The sequence below is a fragment of the Geotrypetes seraphini genome, chromosome 8 (assembly GCF_902459505.1).
Source record: "Geotrypetes seraphini chromosome 8, aGeoSer1.1, whole genome shotgun sequence".
Taxonomy (NCBI): Eukaryota; Metazoa; Chordata; class Amphibia; order Gymnophiona; family Dermophiidae; genus Geotrypetes; species Geotrypetes seraphini.
The window spans coordinates 96873294-96895597 of NC_047091.1; the positions used below are offsets into that span (position 1 = coordinate 96873294).

The following is a 22304-nucleotide window of genomic DNA, read 5'->3' on the forward strand; positions in this document are numbered from 1 at the left end:
CAGAAGTTGATGAATACTTTATAAATTCTCCTAGCAGGTTTGCAATTTATTTGTAACTGGGATGCCCTGTTCACAGTTAAAATTTCACTCTCAAGGCAGTGGAGTAGCCAGGACTGATTTTTTGGGGAGGGACTTGAGTTTAATTTGGGTGGGTACAATGTAGTGCAGATCACCTCCAGTTCTCTTATTGGCCTGCAATTCTGCCGCTGACTGGGTGGGTCTGATTTCAAAGTGGCAAATCTAGGCCCTACAGTGGCTACAGTCGTGTCCCAAGATTGCTGGGTTGGAATTTCTTTCAACATTTCACCTTGAAGCTCAAAAATATGCATGGTTTCAAAGAAAAAATTGATTTTAAAACAAAAACGTTTGACACAAAGGATTCTCCAGCAAGAAGAAAAAATGGAAACGTAAGCATTGCCATACTGGGACATCAAGCCCAGGATCTTGTTTCAAACAGTGGCCAATCCGGGTCATCACTAGCGTGAGGTAACATTTATAGCAAGGGATTCAGTTAATGTGCTAAACAAAGGGTGTCCAACATCAGTCTTTGCCAGGTTGGGTTGTTAGGATTTCCATAATTAATATGCACAAGATCTATCTGTATACAATGGAGGCACTGCATGCAAATAGATCTCATGCATATTCATTGGGGAAATCCTGAAAAATACCAATCCTCAAATGGATCTCAGGAAACCATATATTCTCGAATATAAACTAAACTGACCTGGATATAAACTGAGATCACATTTCTAACCCTTTTTTAGAGGAAAAATGTTAACTCAAATATAACCGAGGGTTTATATTCAAATGCATGCTGCCCAGCTGTACACCCACCCATCCCTCCTGAACCTAGTGCTGGCCTCTCCCTGGGACCACCTTAAATCCTAGTGGTCCAGTGGTGTGGTGAGCCAAACCGGGACAAGAGCAATCCCTCCCTCCCTCCCTCCCCCGAGGTGAGGTGTCGGGTCCTGTCCCAGCTGTCAACTGGCTGTAGAATCACCAAACGCCCCCTTCCTTCCTCCCTCAGAGAAGCAGTGCAGGCCTCCCCTGAGTCTAATTACTCTTGCTCCAGCAGGGTGAGTTGGGGCAGGAGCGATTCTCTTACATTCCTGTCCATGCAGTCTTGCTGAAAAAATGGCTGCTGCAAGTTCCTGCAGCAATTCACAGTATTGACAAATTTTTTTTTTAACGTGTGTCCCGAATGACTGCCGCCTGCAATCAGGATGCACATTTCAAGAATCAGGCCCTTAATTCATTATATAGCAGTTTCGCACAATTTTTAAAAAAACGTGCATCCCGATTGGCTGCCAGACGGCAGTAGAACACCTATGCGGCAGAGGGAAGGTCCCAGCGGGCCGTAAGAAGCCTATTCAGAGGGTTCTCTCATTGTCGGCAGCCTTAACTTGCTGCTCTGCCAGTGTTGGGTCTTCCCTCCTGCTTCCAAAAGGCAGGACCTGGCAGAGAGGAAGGCCTGACACTGGCAGAGCAGTGAAGTTCTCAGACCATAACACTCACCCCGGGAGCATCTCCTTATGATTTGTACCAAGGATGGACCACCCCTCCTGCTTTCTCCCCCTTGGTACACCACTGCTTATCCCAAACTTTCTTGAATTCAGGTTCAGTTTTTGTCTCCACCATGTCCACTGGGAGGTAGTGCTGCCCGATTTCCGATTCGAATCGATTCACCGATTCACTTTGGGTGAATTAATTCGAATCGATGTGTATTTTAAAAAAATTGGCCTCTCTGATTCGGGACCCATCCCTCCTCCCCGTGCCCAGCTGTTATCTTGATCACGAATCCTGCTGTCGCCGACGCTTCTATTCAAAACATTTTTTTTTCAAAAACTCTCTCACAAGCTTGTAGATTCCCCTGCCTGATTCGGCACAGCCTGACGTTCTGTGTTTGACTACGGCTAAAGAAAGTAAAAAAGAATTCCCCCCCCCCCCCGCAAAAACCAGGCGATTTTTCAAACCCTCCCCGTAACACTAACCTGGATAGCAACTGCACCGCTCTCTCCTTCCGTAGCTTTAGCGAGTCAATTCCCTTCTGCAGCCTCAGGGCCTCTGCTAGGCCGTCCCGCCTCCGATGATGCAACTTCCTTCTTCCTCGGAGGTGGGACAGCCTAGCAGAGGCCCTGAGGCAGCATAAGGGAATTGACTCGCTAAAGCTACAGAAGGAGAGAGCGGTGCAGCTGCTAATCCAGGCTAGTGTTACCGGGAGGGTTTGAAATATCGCCTTTTTTTTTTGGAGGTTTTTTTCTTTTTTTTTTAGTCGGAGTCAAACACAGAGCATCAGGCTGTGCTGAGTCAGACCGGGGAATCTACAAGCTGGTGAGAGCCGATGAGAGCCTGTTAATTGGGAGTGGAGTGTGGTGCCGATGGACCTAGGAGACAAGAGGGAAGGGTGCTGATAGGAGGCGAGGAGAGGAGGGAGTGGTGCTGCTAGACCTGGGAGGTGAGTGGGTAAGGTACTGCTTCTAGTCAGAGGGGACGGAAAGGGAAGGGAGAGGAGCCCTGCTAGTCGGAGAGGAGAGTTGCTGCTTGCCCTGGAGGTGGAAAGGAGAGGTGCTGCAGCTAGTTGGTGGGGGAAAAGGAAGTAGAGAAGAGGGGAGGGAGAGGTACTGTTGGAGCTGAGTGGTGGAGGGAGGTGAGAGAGAGAGGTGCTGCAGGATTGGGAACAGAGGAGAGTGCTGCTGGACTTAAAATGGAAGAGGGAAAGCTGCAGCAGGACTGATGGGAGAGCAGTGGAAGAGGAGAGGGGAAGGGGGAAGAGCAGTGGAGAAGGAGAGTGAGAGGGGAAGGGGGAAGAGAAATGCTGCTGCACCCAATTGGGGAGAGAGAGGGAAGGAGGGAGAAGGAAGACCAGGAAGAGAGAGGAGAGAATAGAGAGATGCCAAGACCATGGGAGAGAGGGAAAGGAAAGGCGATACTAGACCATGGAGGGAGATATGTCAGGGCATGGGGGGGGGGGGAAGGAGACAGATGCCAGACCAGGGGAAAGGAATGGAAATGGAAGGGGAGGACACAAATGGAAGATGGATGGTTTGCACAGAGAAAGAAGAAAGAAGCGAATTATCAGAAGACAACCAGAGCCTGGGACCAACATGATTTGAATAATGACTAGACAGCAAAAGGTAGAAAAAAATCATTTTATTTTCTGTTTTGTGATTACAGTATGTCAGATTTGAAACATGTATTCCTGCCAGAGCTGGTGTTTGACTGCAAACGTGAGCTAGGATTGAACAGAGAGAGGAAAAGTCTTTTTTGTTTGTTTATTTTGTTTACACCACAGCGCCAATGTGGGTAGGAGAGGGCAAAGGGGGTGAAGAGGCTATAAAAGGGGTGAAGAGGCTATAAAATAAACCCACCAGGATGTTTTTAAAAAACACCCAATTGGGCAGGAAAATCGAATCATCGATTCAATAGGCTGAATCGAATCAAAATTTTTTTTCCTGAATCGGGCAGCACTACTGGGAGGCCATTCCACAAATTCACCACCTTTTCCATGAGGAAAGTGTAATTCAAAGATTGCTCCTTGTAATTCAAGTGTTTAAATGTTGCCACTTCCCACTCTTCAACAATTTAATCCAGAACAAGCCGTTTAAAGTCCAACAAAGCTTGTCCAGTTTGTTCCCAGTGGGATACTAAAGGTCCAAATGGTGTCAAGTTCTTTAGTTTAGACTTATGTTCAGTTAATCATATCCTTGTGGGTTGTATAGAGTGGAGCAGATATCTCCATTAAATATCCCTTCTCTCAATGGTATCCACCAGGACCATTGGATCTGCTGATCTTTATATTTCAAGAAGCACTTCTTAAAGATATTAAACATGTTGGATCTTTGAATTACAATCTTTAGAACCAATGGGATTAAATGCAGAACTGGATTGGATGTCTCTAACATAACTGACCCTACCAGTTTCTGCTACGTTTGTAGTGACGTCCAGTGAACAGCTGATTTCAGTGGTGGTGAATGCTGAGCAGCAAGGTTATAAAACTCTAGTTTCACAAGAGATCATCAGAGAATGATCATGCGAGCACTTTTTATGACTCGATTGAAGAAATTTTGGAAGTTGGTGAATTTGGGAATTTTTTTTCTTTCATTGAGAGCTGTTTTTGGTTTTTTTGTGAAAAACATACCCTTACGCAGACTGTTCATGAAACATGCATGTTGGCAGTAGGTCTGAATTTCAGTTTAAGATAAGTGTAATATTTTTATTAATATTAAATCAAATTTAAGAATTATAATATTAAATTAAGAATTGTAAAAAATGAATGGGCCGAAGAAGAAGATAGCAGCGAATTCTCAATAGAATTGAGTGCCTCTTCTGAAGACCTTGAAAAATAAGATTTCTCTGTTTGTTGTGAATATATTACTCTAGCTGGGCTCACAAATGAATGACTGTATGGATTCTCAGGATTTATTAATAATAATAATAATAACTTTATTTTTGTATACCGCAATACCACAAAACAGTTCAGAGCGGTTTACAGGTTAAGAGACTGTACATTTACAGCGAAGTTACAGAATATCAGAAAATAGTTCAGAGCAATTTATGCAATGAAGGTACAGATAATTAGTTAACAAGTGTATGGTATAAACCAGTGACAATTACAAAATGATCCAATAACTGTTGCAAGGGGGGTGCAGAAAGGGGAAAGGAAAACAACCGGGGAAGAAGGGGAGGAAGGGTAGGGAGGGAGGCGAGGTTGGGATTATTAGTTTGGTAGGGAGGGCGGGGGTTAGAGGAATTTATCAAAGAGGTATGATTTGAGAGATTTCCTGAAGGATTGATAAGTTGGGGAAAGAGAGATGAGGGTGGACAAGCAGTCATTCCATTTGCCCGCTTGGAAAGAGAGGGTTTTGTCGAAGAATCTTTTGTAGATGCATCCTTTTGGGGAGGGGTAGTATTTATTATTCCTCTAAAGGTGGCCAGAACTCTATTTTACCAAGTTTGGCAGACAGCAGCAATGCCTGAGCCACTGATGTCAGCATCCTACAAGTGCATAGTTATCGGTGACTCAAGGATGATTCTGCACACTACAGAACTTGGCAGAAGGGAATTCTGTCTACCTATGGAGGGGGTCCTCAACTGGCAATGCTTGGAGATCCCACCAGCTACAGAAAGGATCAAGGCTGGTGTTATGACATGCTGAGGCCCAGGTCAGAAAATAAAGGGCCAACCTCATCCTCTTACTTCCCTACCTCCCCCTCCAATCTCCCACCTGAGGTTGTGAGTTCAAACCCTACGCTGCTCCTTGTAACCCTGGGCAAGTTATTCAATCCTCCATTGCTCTAAGTACGTTAGATAGATTGTGAGCCCACCGGGACAGATAGGGAAAATGCTTTAGTACTTGATTGTAAACCGCTTAGATAACCTTGATAAGCGGTATATACAGTACATACCTAAAAAATACCCTTACTACGCCACTGTTGGGAAAGCATGAAATACAAAGAACCAATTTCTGAAAATTCTCTAAAGTGGTCACTTAGATCTAAGCATTTCCTCTTCAGAAATTCTGTCCCTTCTCTAGCAGATCCTCCAGATAAAAGAGGAAGTGTCCTCCTCCTCATCCAGTGAGTGTGTTGGATTTCCCCAATTCTCTCCTCTGTTCATTCACTGTGACTTTAAAATAGGTGCTCATCTATTTTAAAATTACAAGTCTGTTATACCAGGGTAATGGCAACAGCAATGGCATGAACACACACCTGAGCAGGCTCCTCAGTGTCCGGTTAATTGAGGTGGCTGTGGCACCTTGCAGCTTCCCAATACAAGAAAAAAAAAAAAAAAGCTACACTCCTCCAAAGGAAGCTCTGACCTAAACACAGCGCCTTAGACCGCTTGACCATCCTGACAACCAGGCAATCATTGCTCTGTATTTGAGTCAACTTTCCAGATCCGATTCAGGCTCTTCATGAGCCTCAGTCTAGACATGCAATGCTTCCAGCAAATGAGTTTATTTCCTTGCTTTAAATCTCAAAAGGGTGCATCAGCTCCAGCCACTTTATACAATCACGGATCCCTCTTACCTGCATCAAGCAGCAACCTTCTCCCTTAGCACTGACAAACAAGCCTGTTGGGAGGCTGGGAATCTGCAAGAAAGAAAATATCTGGGTGAGAATATACGTCACAAACACAAAACATTTTAAAACAGCAGCATTTCTTTCATGGGGTTTAAAGAATGATTTGGATATGAGGGATTTCCTTTGTTTATTTTCAGCTTATAGGTATTGTTTACAGAGATATTAATCCAATAGCAGTATGTAGGGAACTTACTCCATTAAAGAGGACGGTATTCCAGGCCAAAAAGTTTCACAGATTGATGAGTAGGATCTATAAGATCCATAGGAGGCAGTTTGGGACAAGTAGATAGTAACATAACATATGACAGTAGATAAAGACCTGGATGGTCCATCCAGTCTGCCCAATAGTCACATACATTATAAATTCAGAATTAAATTGTTTTTTTTTTCTCTGATATTTCTTTTCTTCTTTTTTTTTTAAATCTTTATTGATTTTCAAACTACAAATACGCAATAAAGGATTCACATATTTCTACATTATATAATAAGTGCAACAAAACTAACAAATATTACTGCACAAAGAAATTTTCCCCCACCCTCCCAATTACTAAACATATTAAATCAAAACTTTCACGAAACTATTCATACATTCCTATATCAATACCATTCCCATTCCCCCCCCCAGGATGTATATGTTTACATGTCCTCAAAATGAAAAATTATTCCTCTTTACAATATTTAGCCAATAGCTCCCAAACATCCATAAAATTCTTAAATAGTCCTTGTTGTATGGCCATGTAACGCTCCATTTTATATGTATAGCAAAGGGATTCCCACCAGAATGTGTAGTTCAACCTATCCCAGTTTTTCCAATTTCTTAAAATAAGCTGCATGGCAACCCCTGTCATTACTAATAGAAGCTTGTTATTTCTCATTGATAATTGGCTTTTAGCTCTCATAAGAGTACCAAATAAAATAGTATCATAAGATAAAGCCACTGGATTCTCTAATAAATTATTTACTTGGTCCCAAATAGACCTCCAAAACTGCAGTATCAAGGGACAATAGTAAAGTAAATGATCTAAAGTCCCAGCTTCAAGATGACAATGCCAGCATCTATTAGACTTGGAACTATCTAATTTATTTAAATGAACAGGGGTCCAGAAAGCTCTATGTAAGAAGAAAAACCAAGTTTGTCTCATAGATGCTGACACCATACATCTCATAGACTACAGAACTCCACTCAATACTTTCCTTAGCTTCCAATTACCTTGATTAGGATGAACTCGAAAGTTACTGACAAGTATCTAACATCCTATTTCTAGAAAACTTATAGAACAAACAGTCCGTGTCCAATACAATGATTGGCTAGAAAAGAGAAACTGGCTAGACCAGACATGGGCAACTCCGGTCCTCGAGGGCCGGAATCCAATCGGGTTTTCAGGATTTCCTCAATAAATATGCATGAGATCTATTTGCATGCACTGCTTTCAATGCATATTCATTGGGGAAAACCTGAAAACCCGATTGGATTCCGGCCTTTGAGGACCGGAGTTGCCCATGTCTGAGCTAGACCCATGTCAATCTGAATTCAGACCTGGTTATGGAACAGAAATGGTCCTTGTATCCATTCCCTACTAGATGATCTTCACAGAAACCGAGGTAGATGATAGTATGGAGAAACAAGGATGGTTATGCTACAGAAGGATTGAAGCAGAATGCTGGAAGGGGTGTGGAGGAGTTCATAGGTTTTAGACTGCAACGGATATGTGCCACCATCTGCTGGAAACTGGGAGTTGTACCTATATAGTGCCTTTCGTATCCTAGAGCTCTCAGCTCTTAAATTTCTTGTTTCTGTGTGTTCTGGGCTGGTCTGTTGGGATGAAAAGGAAAAGCTACTTTCTACATATAAAATGTGTGCTACATAAGGAAAACATTTTATAAAATTACTTCTGGGTGTTAAATTTTCACTGTGACTCATAGGCCTTTGAAAACTTGGGTCTGGCTTGTACCTGAGGTATTTCAGTCTCTATGGGAAGTCATTCTAAGTAGAAAAAAAGTTTTATAAAATTCAGCAATTTCATATGCATGTAAAAAGTGCTTGCACTGAAAGAAACATATGTAGCTTTATGCTAGCAGCACTTAGGTATTCCCAGGGATGTAGTTTGGATGGAGCTGGGACAGTGTTGCTCGAGGTTATGGGTATGGGGTATAACTATATTTTCTCTTTACTTTCATGACTGTACTGCCTTTCTGAATGTTTAGGGTTTTTTTTCCAACATTTTATGGTAAACTGCTTTATTTTGTGCGACCTGACCCTGAAAGACAGTGTATCAAAATTTCAAATGAAGCTAAACCCTATATGCATCATTTCCCCCAGTAGGATAGCTTTTTTTCACTACCTGGGATCAGTAGCTAGGTCCACAACTTTAATCTCTTTGGCTAGTCTTGGGAGGTCATCAAAGGAAGGCACAGAAAAACAGAGATATCTACCATAATCTCTGTCTTTCTTCCCTCCATATTTTGGAATGCTCATCTGCCCTGGAGCATAACCATATAGACTGCTAATTGAGGTCCTGTTTGGATAAGACTTGCTGTTTAAAAATGCAAAATGATTCCAATTATGGCTGACAAGCAACTGGCTTACCACAGCTGTTTGAAGGATCTTCTTGTTGGACTTGTTGAGCTCAAAGGTCTCTTGATAGTCTAGATTAGTTGAAGCCAAAGAAACCGTAAGGTTGACACCTCCCACATAAGAAAGAATAGCATATTCTGACAGTGCCTGCAAAGCCACGCATGTGTCCTATAGTAAAAATAATAATGAAAAAAAAAAAAAAAAAAAAGCACGCTAGATTTAGTGGCTGACAGTACCAATAGAAACATGATGGCAAATCAAGGCCAAATAGCCCATCCAGTCTGCCCATCCACAGTAAATATTATCTCTTCCTCCCTCTAAGAGATCCCACGTGCCTATCCCACGCTTTCTTGAATTTAGACACAGTCACCACTTCTTCAGGGAGACTGTTCCACACATCTACTACTCTTTCTGTAAAAAAGTATTTCCTTAGACTACTCCTGAGCCAATCACCTCTTAACTTCATCCTATGCCCTCTCATTCCAGAGCTTCCTTTCAAATGAAAGAGTCTCAACTCATGCACGTTTACACCACGTAGGTATTTAAACATCTCTATCATATCTCCCCTTTCTCGTACACCAACAAGAACATGCAACAGTTTGTTTTACAAACAGAAAAATACATTAAGGCCCGGATTCTTCTAAATGGCGCCATTTTTATAGGCACCGGTAAGGAACCTAAACTCTAAGGAAAATGTCATTTAAACGCCAGTTTGCACTGATTTTCAAGGTGCCTACTAGTGCCTAAAAAATCGGCACCAGAACTGTGCCTCCATAGTCATTTTACGGCACCTAATGCCACTGCAGGCATTGCCAATGCCGTAAGTGGCATTAGGCGGCATAAAGCACCTAAGGAGGCGCTATTCACATCAAAGGTAGGTGCTGGAAATGTAGGCCAGAGACACAATTCTCTAACCAGTGCCACTGCATAACTGACTCGCAATCAGCAACAATAGCGCCGGTTAGAGAATCCAGGTCTAAATTCATTTGTCACTTCTACTTTTAACCCTTAAACATCTCTTTGGATATGAACGTGAATGAACCTCTGTGCTTTGTGCGTGCCCACATTTTTCTTTACCTGAGTGGACGAAAATCCTCCGAGTGCGTTTCTCTGCTGTGACAGCCATTTAACAACCGGAAGGGCAGAGGCCACATCACCCAGCAGGGTATAAGTCAGCAGTGCATAGGCTGTCATTTCCACTTCAGCAGAAACCACTAATGCAACCAGAGATGACAATGAAAACACTTCAGCAGCACAAAAGGGATAACCTTTTTGAAAGGCGCTTGAGCGTTTAGTTCACAATATACAGGATCGTCAGAAGGTATTTAGCTACACAGCAAGCTCTATATTTTTGAAGGGCCCTCAAGAAATGTCTCCATATGCTGGGTTTTTAATCTAATTACATTTTTCATCTGCTGACTACAATAAACTTGCCAAATGGAAGATAAGGAAGCACTGGGCAGGATTTGGAGTATGTCTTATACACTACTCTATCTCCTACTGGTTTCCCAAGCTTTATATTGCTTCCACTCACTCTGAGCCCACTCCCGGCTTCACATGCAAACAAATAAGGTCCTCATATCCCCCCCTTCCCCCACAGGAAGAAGTGCAGAAGCCATATGTTTCACATGGGTTTGTGCCGTACCAGACTGGGAAAGGCCATCGTTAAAACCCATGAAAGCGTCTGCATCGACCATCATGGTGCCCGCTAGACTCCAATGCGTCAATCCATCTGAAATTTCAAAATATTGAAGTATAAGTGGAGGAAAATTCCTCATCTTAACAAAATGAAAATTAAAGCTTGTGTAATGTTCGTCATCTTGCTAATGTTCTCAAGTAAATTAGACGGGCATGTGTAGCACTGTCATATCTGGCTACTTACTGCCATTTGCATATTTGGTATCATGCTCTTGTAGATCCCCCTTGGACTTTAAGGGGAAAAATCCACAAAGGGGAAGAGAAAATCCAGAAAAGAAGAATAAAAACACAAACCCATCCACTTGAAAAAAACAACAACCCACAACAACCCTTGTTTTTCTTTCTTCAGTATACCCACAAATCACTATCAGGAGAATTGAAAATAATTTTATTCCCCCCCCCCCAACCTCCCCTTCCCCACCACTAACCCCCAATCAGACTCTGTCTCAGCCGACATGCACTGGGATCACTTTGAAATACCCAATTGGTTCCACTTCCTCCAACTCTACAACAAATACGCTAACTCCTACTGCTGCCTCGACAATTGCCCACCCATCATTATGAAATCGGCCCCCACGCCCTTCAAAGCACTACTCTACGAGTGGATCTCACAGGGGATGATCAACGGCGAATTCCCAACTGATCTCGGCTACCTCCTCATCACCCCTATCTTAAAGAATCTTAAGGAACCCATGTCTTCAACTTCCAATTACAGGCCTATAGCAAACATCCCATTCTTCATCAAATTGATGGAAGGACTGATCAACACTGCCCTAACAAACTATCTGGATAAATTTTCTATACTTTACAAATTCCAGTCGGGATTCCGTAAACACCACAGCACTGAAATCGCACTAGCCTCCATCATAGATCACATTTCTCACACACTTAGTACAGGAAACCAAGCTCTAATACTCCAATTTGACCTGAGCAGTGCCTTCGACTTGGTGGACCACAAAATTCTACTTAACTGTCTAGATGCCGTCGGAATCTCGGGCAGAGTCATAAACTGGTTCAAGGGCTTCCTGAAAAAACAATCTTATCAAGTCATCAGTGAATAATCCTACTCTCAATCCTGGGTCAACCCCTGTGGTGTTCCCCTCTCCCCCCTCCCCTTTTCAACATATACATGTCCTCTCTAGGTCAAACTCTATCTAAACTAAACACCAAATCATACATATACGCTGACGACATCACAATCATCATCCCCATCTCCACCCTCTTGACCGAAACCAGATCCTTCATCGCCTCGGTCATCAACCAGGTATCACAATGGACAAAAAACTTCAAACTTAAACTAAACCCAGACAAAACCAAATTCTTCCTGGCATCCCCGCCAAACAAAACTACTGACTCTTCAATCAATTTAAACGGAAACATCTTCCCAATCAACCCTACCATAAAAATCCTAAGGGTCACCATTGACCAACAACTCACCCTTGATGCCCATACCAACAAACTGATCAACAAATGCTTTTGCATATTGTGGAAATTACACACACTAAAAACCTTACTTTGATTTTGCTGCATTTAGACTGCTGGTTCAATCTCTAATTCTAAGCTCATTGGACTACTGCAACATAATCTACTTAGGATCCCACAAAAAGACCATTAGGAGACTAAGAGCGATCCAAAACACGGCAGTAAGACTAATCTTCGGCCTGAAAAAATCCGACCACATCTCCCCATACTTCAAAAAACTGCACTAGCTACCACTCGAAGCCAGAATCATTTTCAAATTTGGCTGCCTTTGCTACAAGACGCTATTCGGCACCTCGCCCACCTACCTCATGAAACACCTTGAACTACGGGACTATCCCCGCTCCTCCCGAATACACTTCTGTTTGCATTCCCCACTCCCAAGATTTGTCGTTACAAAAAATTTCTTGATAGGACACTATCCTGTCAGGCAGGCATCTGGAACAACATCCTAAGCGCACTCCTCCTGAACTCTCCATCATACCAAGCCTTCAGAAAATCTCTGAAAACCCACTTATTCGACAAGTTTATCTGATCCTTTTGAACCCATCCAGCCTACTCACAATCCCATCACATGCTCCTCCCACCTGCACAACCCTCCCCCAACTCTATATTTAAACCTCTGCTCTAATCTGCCTGCTCTCTTCACTTGTTTCGGTACCTGCGGTATCTACACTGTATCTCTACTTTACTGTATATCGTCTTGAACTGAAAAGGTATGACGGGATATAAATAAAGCTATTATTATTATTAGCTTAAGCTGCTGTCTTTTGTTTTAATACTTTTGCATTGGCCGGAAGCAGCTTTTCATGAGATTGGAGTGGAAGAATGAGGTTGGGTACAGAATATGCTATTAGAAAATACAGTAACTCCAAAATATATAGTAGGGCAGTGTTCTGTGCAGCCATTCACTTGCATTGTACTTGCTGGTCGCCCTGGTAACCAGGGTGTAAACATTCCAATGCTGCTGTTGCTGGTGAGATTCAGTTGGGAGGGAGCTATTTATTTATTTATTTTATTTCTTCCATTTGTGCATCGCACATACCTATGCTCTATAGTGCTATGATAGTGTGTGAAGTCTGTATTAAGTTGTCTTGCTCTCATAGCTGAAATTGGGTTGATTCCTTGAGTGTTCACCTTGAAACTTTTACTCTAAAAGTTTAAGGCAGACTGTGTGAGTTTGTGTGACGTTTAAAGGAAATGAATCAACCTGGTAGGAAAACCGAATGGTGAAAGACAGAGAGGAGTGGCTGAAAGAGCAAACGTGAGATGTTAGACCTGCGCTTAGAGGAAATAGGGATTTCTAAAATAGAAAAAAAAAATCCAGAGAAGTGTACATTTGTGGAAAGAAGCTTTGATGGCTGGCAGCCTAGTAAAGCTGTTTATGCAATGTAAAGCTTCTAGTTAAGGCTTACCAGGAAAGGGTGCAAAAATCGTCAGCTCTCAGTTCTCACAGGCAACTCTGTAAAGTTGGTTCAGTCTCTGATGCACAGAACAGGGCATTCAGTGCCTGTAAATTGTTTTGGGCTGACTGTAAAATATTGATGTTTATATTCCCTGATTAAGAAAGCGATTTGGGTTCTGGGTGGGAAAGTCAGGGACTGTTTTTCTTAAATCTTATTTCTTGGGGCTAGCTAGTTATTCAGTTATGATGAGGCAAAACTCACATAGACATTCTAGAAAACGCTAGGATACTCCGCATTACATATTGTTAGGGAAGAAGATTTTTTTATTTAATTTGGTATAGATAGGCTAGTAGGTGTGCTACAGAGATCAATCCTCGAGATTCCTGACCGTAGTGACTAGAAAGGAAAGACAAAGGCATCCAATTTTTAAGAAAGCTCTGGGAAGAGGAAAAAGCTAAGTGACTGAGATCAATATATATATTTTTTTTTAAAGTGTGCACGCTGACCCAGGTCACAGATTTTTTTAAAAATAATCTGGGTTTGAAGAAACTTAGAATAATTTCTGACTTGCTTCTTTGAAATCTGTTAGTATTCTCAACTAATATGTAAAATGAGTTTCTGTTAGAAAAATGCAAGCTTATTTTAATAGAAATTAATTTGTATTATAATTATTTTTGTGTGTGTTATTTGGAAATCCTAACTAGAGAATGACACAGTGGCTGTTACCTGCGGCTAGCCGCAACTACCCGCAGGTAACCCGTCAAAACGGTGGGGGGAAAAAATGGTCACAGCAAGTATGGGGAGAAGGCCATTCACCGCTCCGTGAAGCGGTGAATGGCTTTGTCTCCGCAGTTAATGGAGGAACGCGCACCGTCACCGATCGTACGCAGCTCCCTCCCTCCTTCCTAAAGATCGCCGTAATCTGTCCGGGCATCTTCCTCCCTCCCTTCCCTTCAGGCAATTTTGAATTTTTTTTCTATAAGCAGCCAAAGCCACGTGATGTGTATGGCTGCTGGAAAGTCCTCCTCTGACGCAACTTCCGGTTTCGTCAGAGGAGGACTTTCTGGCAGCCACACACAGCTCCGGCTGCTTGTAGAAAAAAAATTCAAAATCACCTAAAGGTAAGGGGAAGGATTTATTTCTTTGAAAGAGTTTGCCGATGCACAATCTACTTGAGTAGTTATTTGGGGGATTTCAGCTCCTCTTCGGATTCTTTGAGATTTCTTCGGGTTGTTCCTCTTGCATCACCTTGTAATTTTTGTTAAGCGATGGGGGGATGTTTGGAGGGAAGGGACAGCCGGTGGAAGGTGAAGAGGGGTGGGGATTGGGGTTGTGTGTTTTTTTGCCATGTACTAAAGAAATATGGTATGTCAATTGTATTGTATCTGACCCTCTGCTACCTTGTCTGTGATATTGTGTTTGGGTGTTTTTTTGGTGTTTGATTGGCTTTTATATTGTATTTTGCGGTTTTTTTCAATAAAATATATATATTTTAAATGAAAGGGAAGGGAGGGACATGCTTGGACCGCGCGAAGGGTGCTGAAGGGGGTGGAGAGAGGGAGGGGTGAAGAGGACCAGACGCTGAAGGGAAATGGGGAAGAGAGAGTGGAGAGAAGACGCTGAAGGGAAATGGAGAAGAGAAAGAGTGGGAAGAAGACAGAAATGGGGAGAGAGAGAAAGTGGGGAGAAGATAGAAATGAGGAAGAAGACACTGAAGGGAAATAGAGAAGAGAGAGAGTGGGGAAACATTTATAAACAAAGCCCTGCCAACTGAACATTTCTTTCTCTAGTTCAGCAGCCAGAACTTTGATTTATAAAATGACAATTGTACAGAATATTGTTTCTTTTTTTACTTTAATAAAATAAGTTCAGTATAAAACTATTCGAGGCTTGTGTGGATGGGATCAGATGGTTTGCGGGGATAGGTTAGTGACGGGGACCAAGCTCATGGTGATGGGACGGTGATGGGGATGAGCTTGGTCCCCGTCACTCATTCTCTAATCCTAACAACTAGTACAAATAAATATATTTAGCCTGTCAACCCCCTGGTGGTAAACAATGGTACTACAGTTGGTACTCGACTGTTTAACAAATTCTAAATTCCCATACCCAACTCTTCCTCGCCATGACCCTTCCACCTCGCCCCCTAATTCCAAGGCCCGAAACTAATTATACTTTCCACCTTGAATCTCATGTACTGACATAATGTATCTTTATTGTAACCCATCTGCACCCCATGTACTGACAAAATGTATCTTTATTGTAACCCATGTACTGACTAAATGTATCTTTATGGTAACCCACCTGTATCCCATACACTGACAAAATGCACCTTGATAGTAAACCACTTGTATTGTAAACCACTTGCATCCTATGTACTGACAAAATATACCTTTACTGTAACCCACTTGTATCCCATGTACTGACAAAATGAATCTTTAATGTAAACCACTTGCATCCCATGTACTGACTAAACTTATCTTTATTGTAAACCGTTTATATCCCTTGTACTGTCAAATATATCTTTATTGTAAACCGCTTTGAACTTCACGGTATAGCGGTATATAAGAAATAAATTATTATTATTATTATTTAAAATTAATTTTGTCACGAGTTTTAGGGTTTTCCAGTTAAAATTTCACCAGCCAGCAAAATCTTAATATTTCTTTCTCCTTCTGCAGCTAAGGTCTCTTCTTCCTCAGACCATCTGATCAGCAAGGTCAACAGATCTTCATAAGACAAACTTTCCAGTTCTTTTGATGTTCTCTTTGCTTCCCTCCTCAGTGAATCATCACACAGCCCAATAACTAGCTGCTCCCTTAGAACCTCCTGCACATCAGTTATCACTGTAGTCTTTTGGTCAAGAATTTTAGTTCTTTTCTTGAAGACAGCAGCCAAAAGTGTGAACCGTTTCCCCTGGTAACTGTTTCCGGGCATAAAACTCCTCCTTCTTCACATTGAGAGGAAATTTATCCCCAGACTCCTTTGGCAATCATTGAAACAGTTCTTCCATATCATGCTTGTCTCGGGGTCGATACAGTTTTATCATTTCATAAGCTTAGCCTCTTAAATGGTCTAGTACTACATCCCATTGGTCCTCTGGAGGAACTCTCAACACCGACCTTGTTTTCTCCATCCATTCTTCCACTGACAAATCCCCTACTTTCAATTGATGACCTCCAAAATTGGGTACTTGCTTAACTCTAGGAATATACAGTGCAGTAGCCTGTTGTGATATCTGCTGTGAAACAGCAGGTATTTTACTAAACTTCTCTATAACAGCAAGGGCCACTCGGCAGGACTCTTTCTGATGCCCCGTTTCCTTCTCTAAGGAAATGGCTTGCTGTCGGAATAGATCCTTAAGATCGTCCATCTCTCTTCTCCACTCAGGTTCCATCTTCTTCACACTACCTAAGTTACTAGAACCAAAGATCCATGGATCGCCACAAAGATTCCTACAACAGGATCTGTTTAACCAAGGTCTATGCACAGTTCAGTTAGAATTCCTGTTGGGATTTACCAGTCAAGGATTTCTTTCAATATACAGTATTTATGCACACTATTCCAAAACAATAAGATTCTTGCTTATGAGGATGGACTAGGCAAGAATCCTGTCTGTGACGCCACTTGTCAACCCCCTGGTGGTGAAAGGTTTAAATGCACAGTTGGTGCATTTAAACTTAATTCTGTCACGAGTTTTAGGGTTTCTCAGCTAAAATTTCACCAGCCAGCATGTTGCAAAAGAAAAATATATTTATTTTTATTAGTAGTTAGGATTTCAAAATAACACGCATACAAAAAAAAAAATCATCACACAAAACAATTTCTATTAAAATAAGCTTGCATTTCTCAAATAGAAACTCATTTTACATATTAGCTGAGAATACTTACAGATTTCAAAGAAGCAAGTCAGAAATTATTTCAAGTTTCTTCAAACCCAGATTATTAAAAAAAACAACATTTGTGACCTGGGTCAGTGTGCACACTTAAAAAATATATATATTGATTTCAATCAATTAGCTTTCTCCTCTTTTCCAGAGCTTTCATGAGAGTTGGGCACCTTTGTTTTTCCTTTCTGGTCACTACAATCAGGAATCTCCAGCATTGATCTCAGTAGCACACCTACTAGCCTATCTATACCAAATTAATTTTTTTTTAAATCTACTTCCCTAACAATATGTAATTCGGAGTATCCTGGCGTTTTCTAGAATGTCTATGTGAGTTTTGCCTCAACATAACTGAATAACCAGCTAGCCCCAAGAAATAAAATTTAACAAAAACAGATCCCTGACTTTCCCACCCAGAGCCCCAAACACTCTCTCATACAATCAGGGAATATAAACATCAATATTTTGCAGTCAGCCCAAAACAATTTACAGACACTGAATACCCTATTCTGTGCTTCAGAGACTAAACCAGCTCTATAGAGTTGCCTGTGAGAACTGAGAGCTGGTGATTCTTGCACCCTTCCCTGGTAAGCCTTAACTAGCAGTAATGTATTACTTAGAACAGCTTTACCAGACTGCCAGTCATCAAAGCTTCTCTGCACAAATGTACACTTCTTAGGGACTTTTTTCTATTTTAGAAATCCCTATTTCCTCACGTTTGCTCTTTCAGCCACTCCTCTCTGTCTTTCACCATTCGGTTTTCCTACCAGATTGATTCATTTCCTTTAAATGTCACACAAACTCACACAGTCTCCCTTAAACTTTTAGAGTAAAGGTTTAAAGGTGAACACTCAAGGAATCAACCCAATTTCAGCTATGAGAGCAAGACAACTTAATACAGACTTCACACACTATCATAGCACTATAGAGCATAGGTATGTGCGATGCACAAATGGAAGAAATAAAATAAATAAATAAATAGCTCCCTCCCAACTGAATCTCACCAGCAACAGCAGCATTGGAATGTTTACACCCTGGTTACCAGGGCAACCAGCAAGTACAATGCAAGTGAATGGCTGAACAGAATAATTTTATTGCTTCTTTACAATAATCCATCAAGCCTGACATCTTGTATCCAGCATTGGGCCAGTGTAGGTCACAAGTCCCCAGCCAGTTCCAAAACATTGATCTTTCTCGTTTTACATTCATTTTCTTACCTGCCTTTCAGCTCACTGAACTGCCTAAGCTTGTCTATGATATTGAAGGTTTTTCCTAATTTAAATCCATTGGGGTTGGGAGGGAGAGACTTTGCCCTATGGCAGATATTCCCAGCGGCCCTTCCTCAGATAATAAAATGTGTTCCATGCTCATAGGTAAGTTGAATTTGATCTTTTATTTCCAATGGTTCAAAATGTAAATGTCTCCAACATACCTTGAGAGATAGCCATGCTGTTCAACTTCCGAAGGGCGGCTACAGAATGGCTACTGTGGAGTAAGGTCATTGAATATGCAGTCAGTGCTGTGGTATATGGATCTTCAACAGAATATAAGTTTGATTCAAGGAAGTTTTTTGCTCTGTTCACTGCTGATTTTTCCTCCTAAATGAGCAGACAGGGAGGTAACTTATTAAATGTCATGTTTTGCTGGGTTAGCCTTTTAATGACATTGTAAGAAGTCTATTAGGAATTTTCTCTAAGGCAGTTTCTGATTCTGAATTATGGTGAGTTGTATTAATATATATACTACAATGTAATAATAACAGAAATAAACTGCATAATATAAAATGTAATGATTATATATTATGCACTTTATTGATTGTGCACTTGAATCCCTCTCCCCCTTGGTCCATGGAAAAATTGTCTTGATGAAACCCTAGTGTAAAAAAGGTTGGGGACCACTGCCTTACAGAACAATTTCTAGAGCAGTGGTTCCCAACCCTGTCGTGGGGGACCCCCAGCCAGTTGGATTTTCAAGATATCCCTAATGAATATGCATGAGAGAAATTTACATGCCTGTCTCCTGCATTATATGCAGATTTCTCTCATGCATATTCAGTTTGATTTCCTGGTAGACGGTGTGCTTCCTGCTTGTCAGCTGATCCCGGCTTGTGCCAAACCCTGGGTCCCTGCTCGAACCATGCTTAATTTAATGGTGAAGTTGTGATGTTGGTGAGCCTTGCAAACACAGCTCCTGAAGACGCCAGGTGGCAAAACATAGTCTTGTGTTGAGCTGAATGCTTTATGAACTGAAGAACAGGACTATCATGAGGACAGAGAGGCCTGCCGATTGTGTTTAAGAAAACTGTGATTTTCATGTGCTAGATTGTTGTGCAACTCTCAGTTTGAAGCCTCTCTGACTAGATGATCATGGACTAATGAACTCATGAACTAACCAAGATCCAATTTTAGATAAAAGGAATCACAATGTGTGTGAAAGTTGGGAAATGAGTGTGAGTGTGAGTGATGGGGATTAGGTTCTCTGATTAAATTATTCTGATATTTATTAATAAATGAAGTATCGGTAAGTTGTAAAAGTACTGTAATGAAATCAACTGTGGGAGATAAGATTAAAATTGAATCAGATAATACTTGTTTGTATTAAATATTTAATAGCTGGTTTTAAGAATTTGAGTTATGCATATTCATTAGGGATATCGTGAAAGCCTGACTGGCTGGGGAGTCCCCCAGCACAGGGTTGGGAACCACTGGTCTAGAGCATATAGGTACTTGTCAACTGATGCCACCTTTAATGCACCAAAGTGGCACCTATTTCTAGGTACCAGTTTATACAGTAAAATTGCCCCATAAGACTATTTCTTTTGGTGCTAACACAGCAACCACATTAAATTTATTTTGGGACCTAAAAATCTGTTTTATTGGAGGACTAAGACATTTCAGTTCAAAAAGGAGTTATTTTACAGTGTGTGTATGTATGGGGGGAAAGAACACAGGAAATGGCCCTCTACAGTTGGATTACATGGATTTTGCTCCTTCCCCCACCTGGCAAAAACATTTCATTAACTCTCTTGGTGAGTTAACAGCAGAGGAATGTGGCTCTGATAATTGCAGTAATTTAATTGCATTTGATCAAATTAGCCTCTTCTTATTTCCTCTAAGATTTAACCTTTACCCTCTTTTGTAACCTCCCTGGGTTCCTTGCCTCATTAGAAACACTTGCTCATCTGTGATGGAGCATTTCAAACTTAGAATGGAAACTCCCAAGCCAAACAGATTCTGGTGTTTTTCCAGCTTTGCACAAATATTGCTTTTATCGACTGCGCATGATTAGATCCTTATCCAAATTGTTCTCTGAACATTTTGATCCATTCTCTCGTGATTTCATGCATCGATTATTGTAATGCCCTTTACAAAGGCATAACAAAAAAAGGAAATAAGAAGACTCCAGATAGTACAGAACACTGCAGTAAAAATTATATTTAATGCAAAAAAAAAAAAAAAATGACCATGTTACTCCCCTGGTTACCAGTAGAACACAGAATCACGTACAAAATTATTTTATTAACATTCAAAACTAGACAAAATAACCAGCCAGAATTTATTAATAACCTTCTTATCCCTTATAATCCAACTAAGAATTTAAGATCTACAGCTCAAAACCTTCTCTCTATCCCATCACTGAAATACATAAATACAAAGAGGTCTTCAATTTTTTTCTGTTACTGTCCCCTCTCTTTGGAATAGTATCCTGACTTACGTGAAAAATCAACTCTCATCGATTTCAGGATGAAGTTAAAGACATTTCTTTTTCTCGATGCCTTTGAGACCTAACTGTCCTTTTAAGGGCAACCTAGAATTGAGATGGATTTTACCATCAGCACCCCTCCCTATTGTTTTTCTTTCTATGTTTTCTTTCTATTTGCTTATTGTAGTCCCAGCCCCTTTTTTTTCCCCTTTTGTTCCTGTTCGTCACGGTTTTTAAATGTCTCTGAATGTTGTTGTTATTTCTGGCGATGTTTTGTCATTTTAAATTTGTATTTTAGCCAACAAATGTCTTTACAATTTTGTACACCGCCTAGAAGGCTGATTGGGCGGTATAAGAACTTTTAAAGAAACTTGATCTGTTACCTAGGAGAGAACAAAATAAACGAGAGCCTGTGTGGAAGAGACAAATTAGCATTTGGTGTACCACCATAACCAAGAGCTCCTTTTACAAATTACCACCTGCTTAAAAGGAGGCGGTAGCGGCTAGCGCACACGGCAATTTAGCACGCGCTATTCCACGTGTTAAGGCCCTAATGTACCTTTGCAAAAGGTCTCACAGAATACAAAAGAACATGTTTAAGAATATGGAAAAAAAGAAGTACCAAAAAAAAAGAGGAGTGCACACAGCCCCAAAAGTTATTTTATATGGTTCTAAAATTGCCCCTGGCTCGGAGGAGTTGGGGTCAGGGTCAGACAGCACACCAGGGAAAGGTGGATTTTAATTTACACTCTGAGTTGGGGAATGCATTAGAAATCCTTCTCACCTTCTGTATGCAAAAGAGTTCCACAGGAAATAAAATCTTTCAAGGGAAATCTTAAGCAAGAAGTGATGGAAGGAGTTTTCTCCACTCCTTCAATTTAGCTATGAAATAGGGACTTATCCGATCCCGAAAGTTATCCAGTAAAAACTTGTGTATCTTTTTTTTCATATCTTATTATTTTTCAGAATTTTCTAAATCTAAAGCCAATTAAAATCAATCTGGCATGAAATAAGGAGAAATTAGGTTCTTACCTGCTAATTTACTTTCTTTTAGCTTCTCCAGACCAGTAGAGGTTAACTTTACGATTGGGTATATATCTAATCATGACCAGCAGGTGGAGACTGAAAACAAAACTTTGGGACAGTATATCCTAGCCCCTCCTCTCTGTTTCCCTCAGTCTGCCGAATAGCCAAGCAGAACCAAGAACTGGAAAACAACAGAGAGAAAAAACAATACTCCGAAAGGAGTAACAAATAACATACCCAAAAATGCTGTTGGAAAATGCAGAGGAGAAATTCCCGAAGGAAGAAGGTCCCCACAGCTCGCCAGCTAAGCCAGCCGAGCCACAGCCGCTGTTCTTCAATTCTCCCCGGCCCTAGAAAAATACTAGAACCCGCAGCAAAAACCAAAAAACTGCCCGCGCAACAGCCCCAACAACAACAACAACAGACAGGGTGGGGACCTCTACTGGTC

General features: G+C 41.2%; 1 protein-coding gene across 3 annotated transcripts in view; it reads right to left on the minus strand.

The window, feature by feature from the left end:
- Positions 1-22304, minus strand: part of CPAMD8 (C3 and PZP like alpha-2-macroglobulin domain containing 8) — a 216235-nt gene that overhangs the window by 27132 nt on the left and 166799 nt on the right. For all 3 annotated transcript variants that reach the window (XM_033955244.1, XM_033955242.1, XM_033955245.1), the window contains exons 30-34: positions 18561-18726; positions 10304-10390; positions 9736-9872; positions 8671-8826; positions 6030-6092 (exon numbers count right to left, since the gene is read on the minus strand). In XM_033955244.1, the coding sequence (XP_033811135.1) occupies positions 6030-6092; positions 8671-8826; positions 9736-9872; positions 10304-10390; positions 18561-18726 (609 nt within the window). The remainder of the gene's footprint in view (positions 1-6029; positions 6093-8670; positions 8827-9735; positions 9873-10303; positions 10391-18560; positions 18727-22304) is intronic.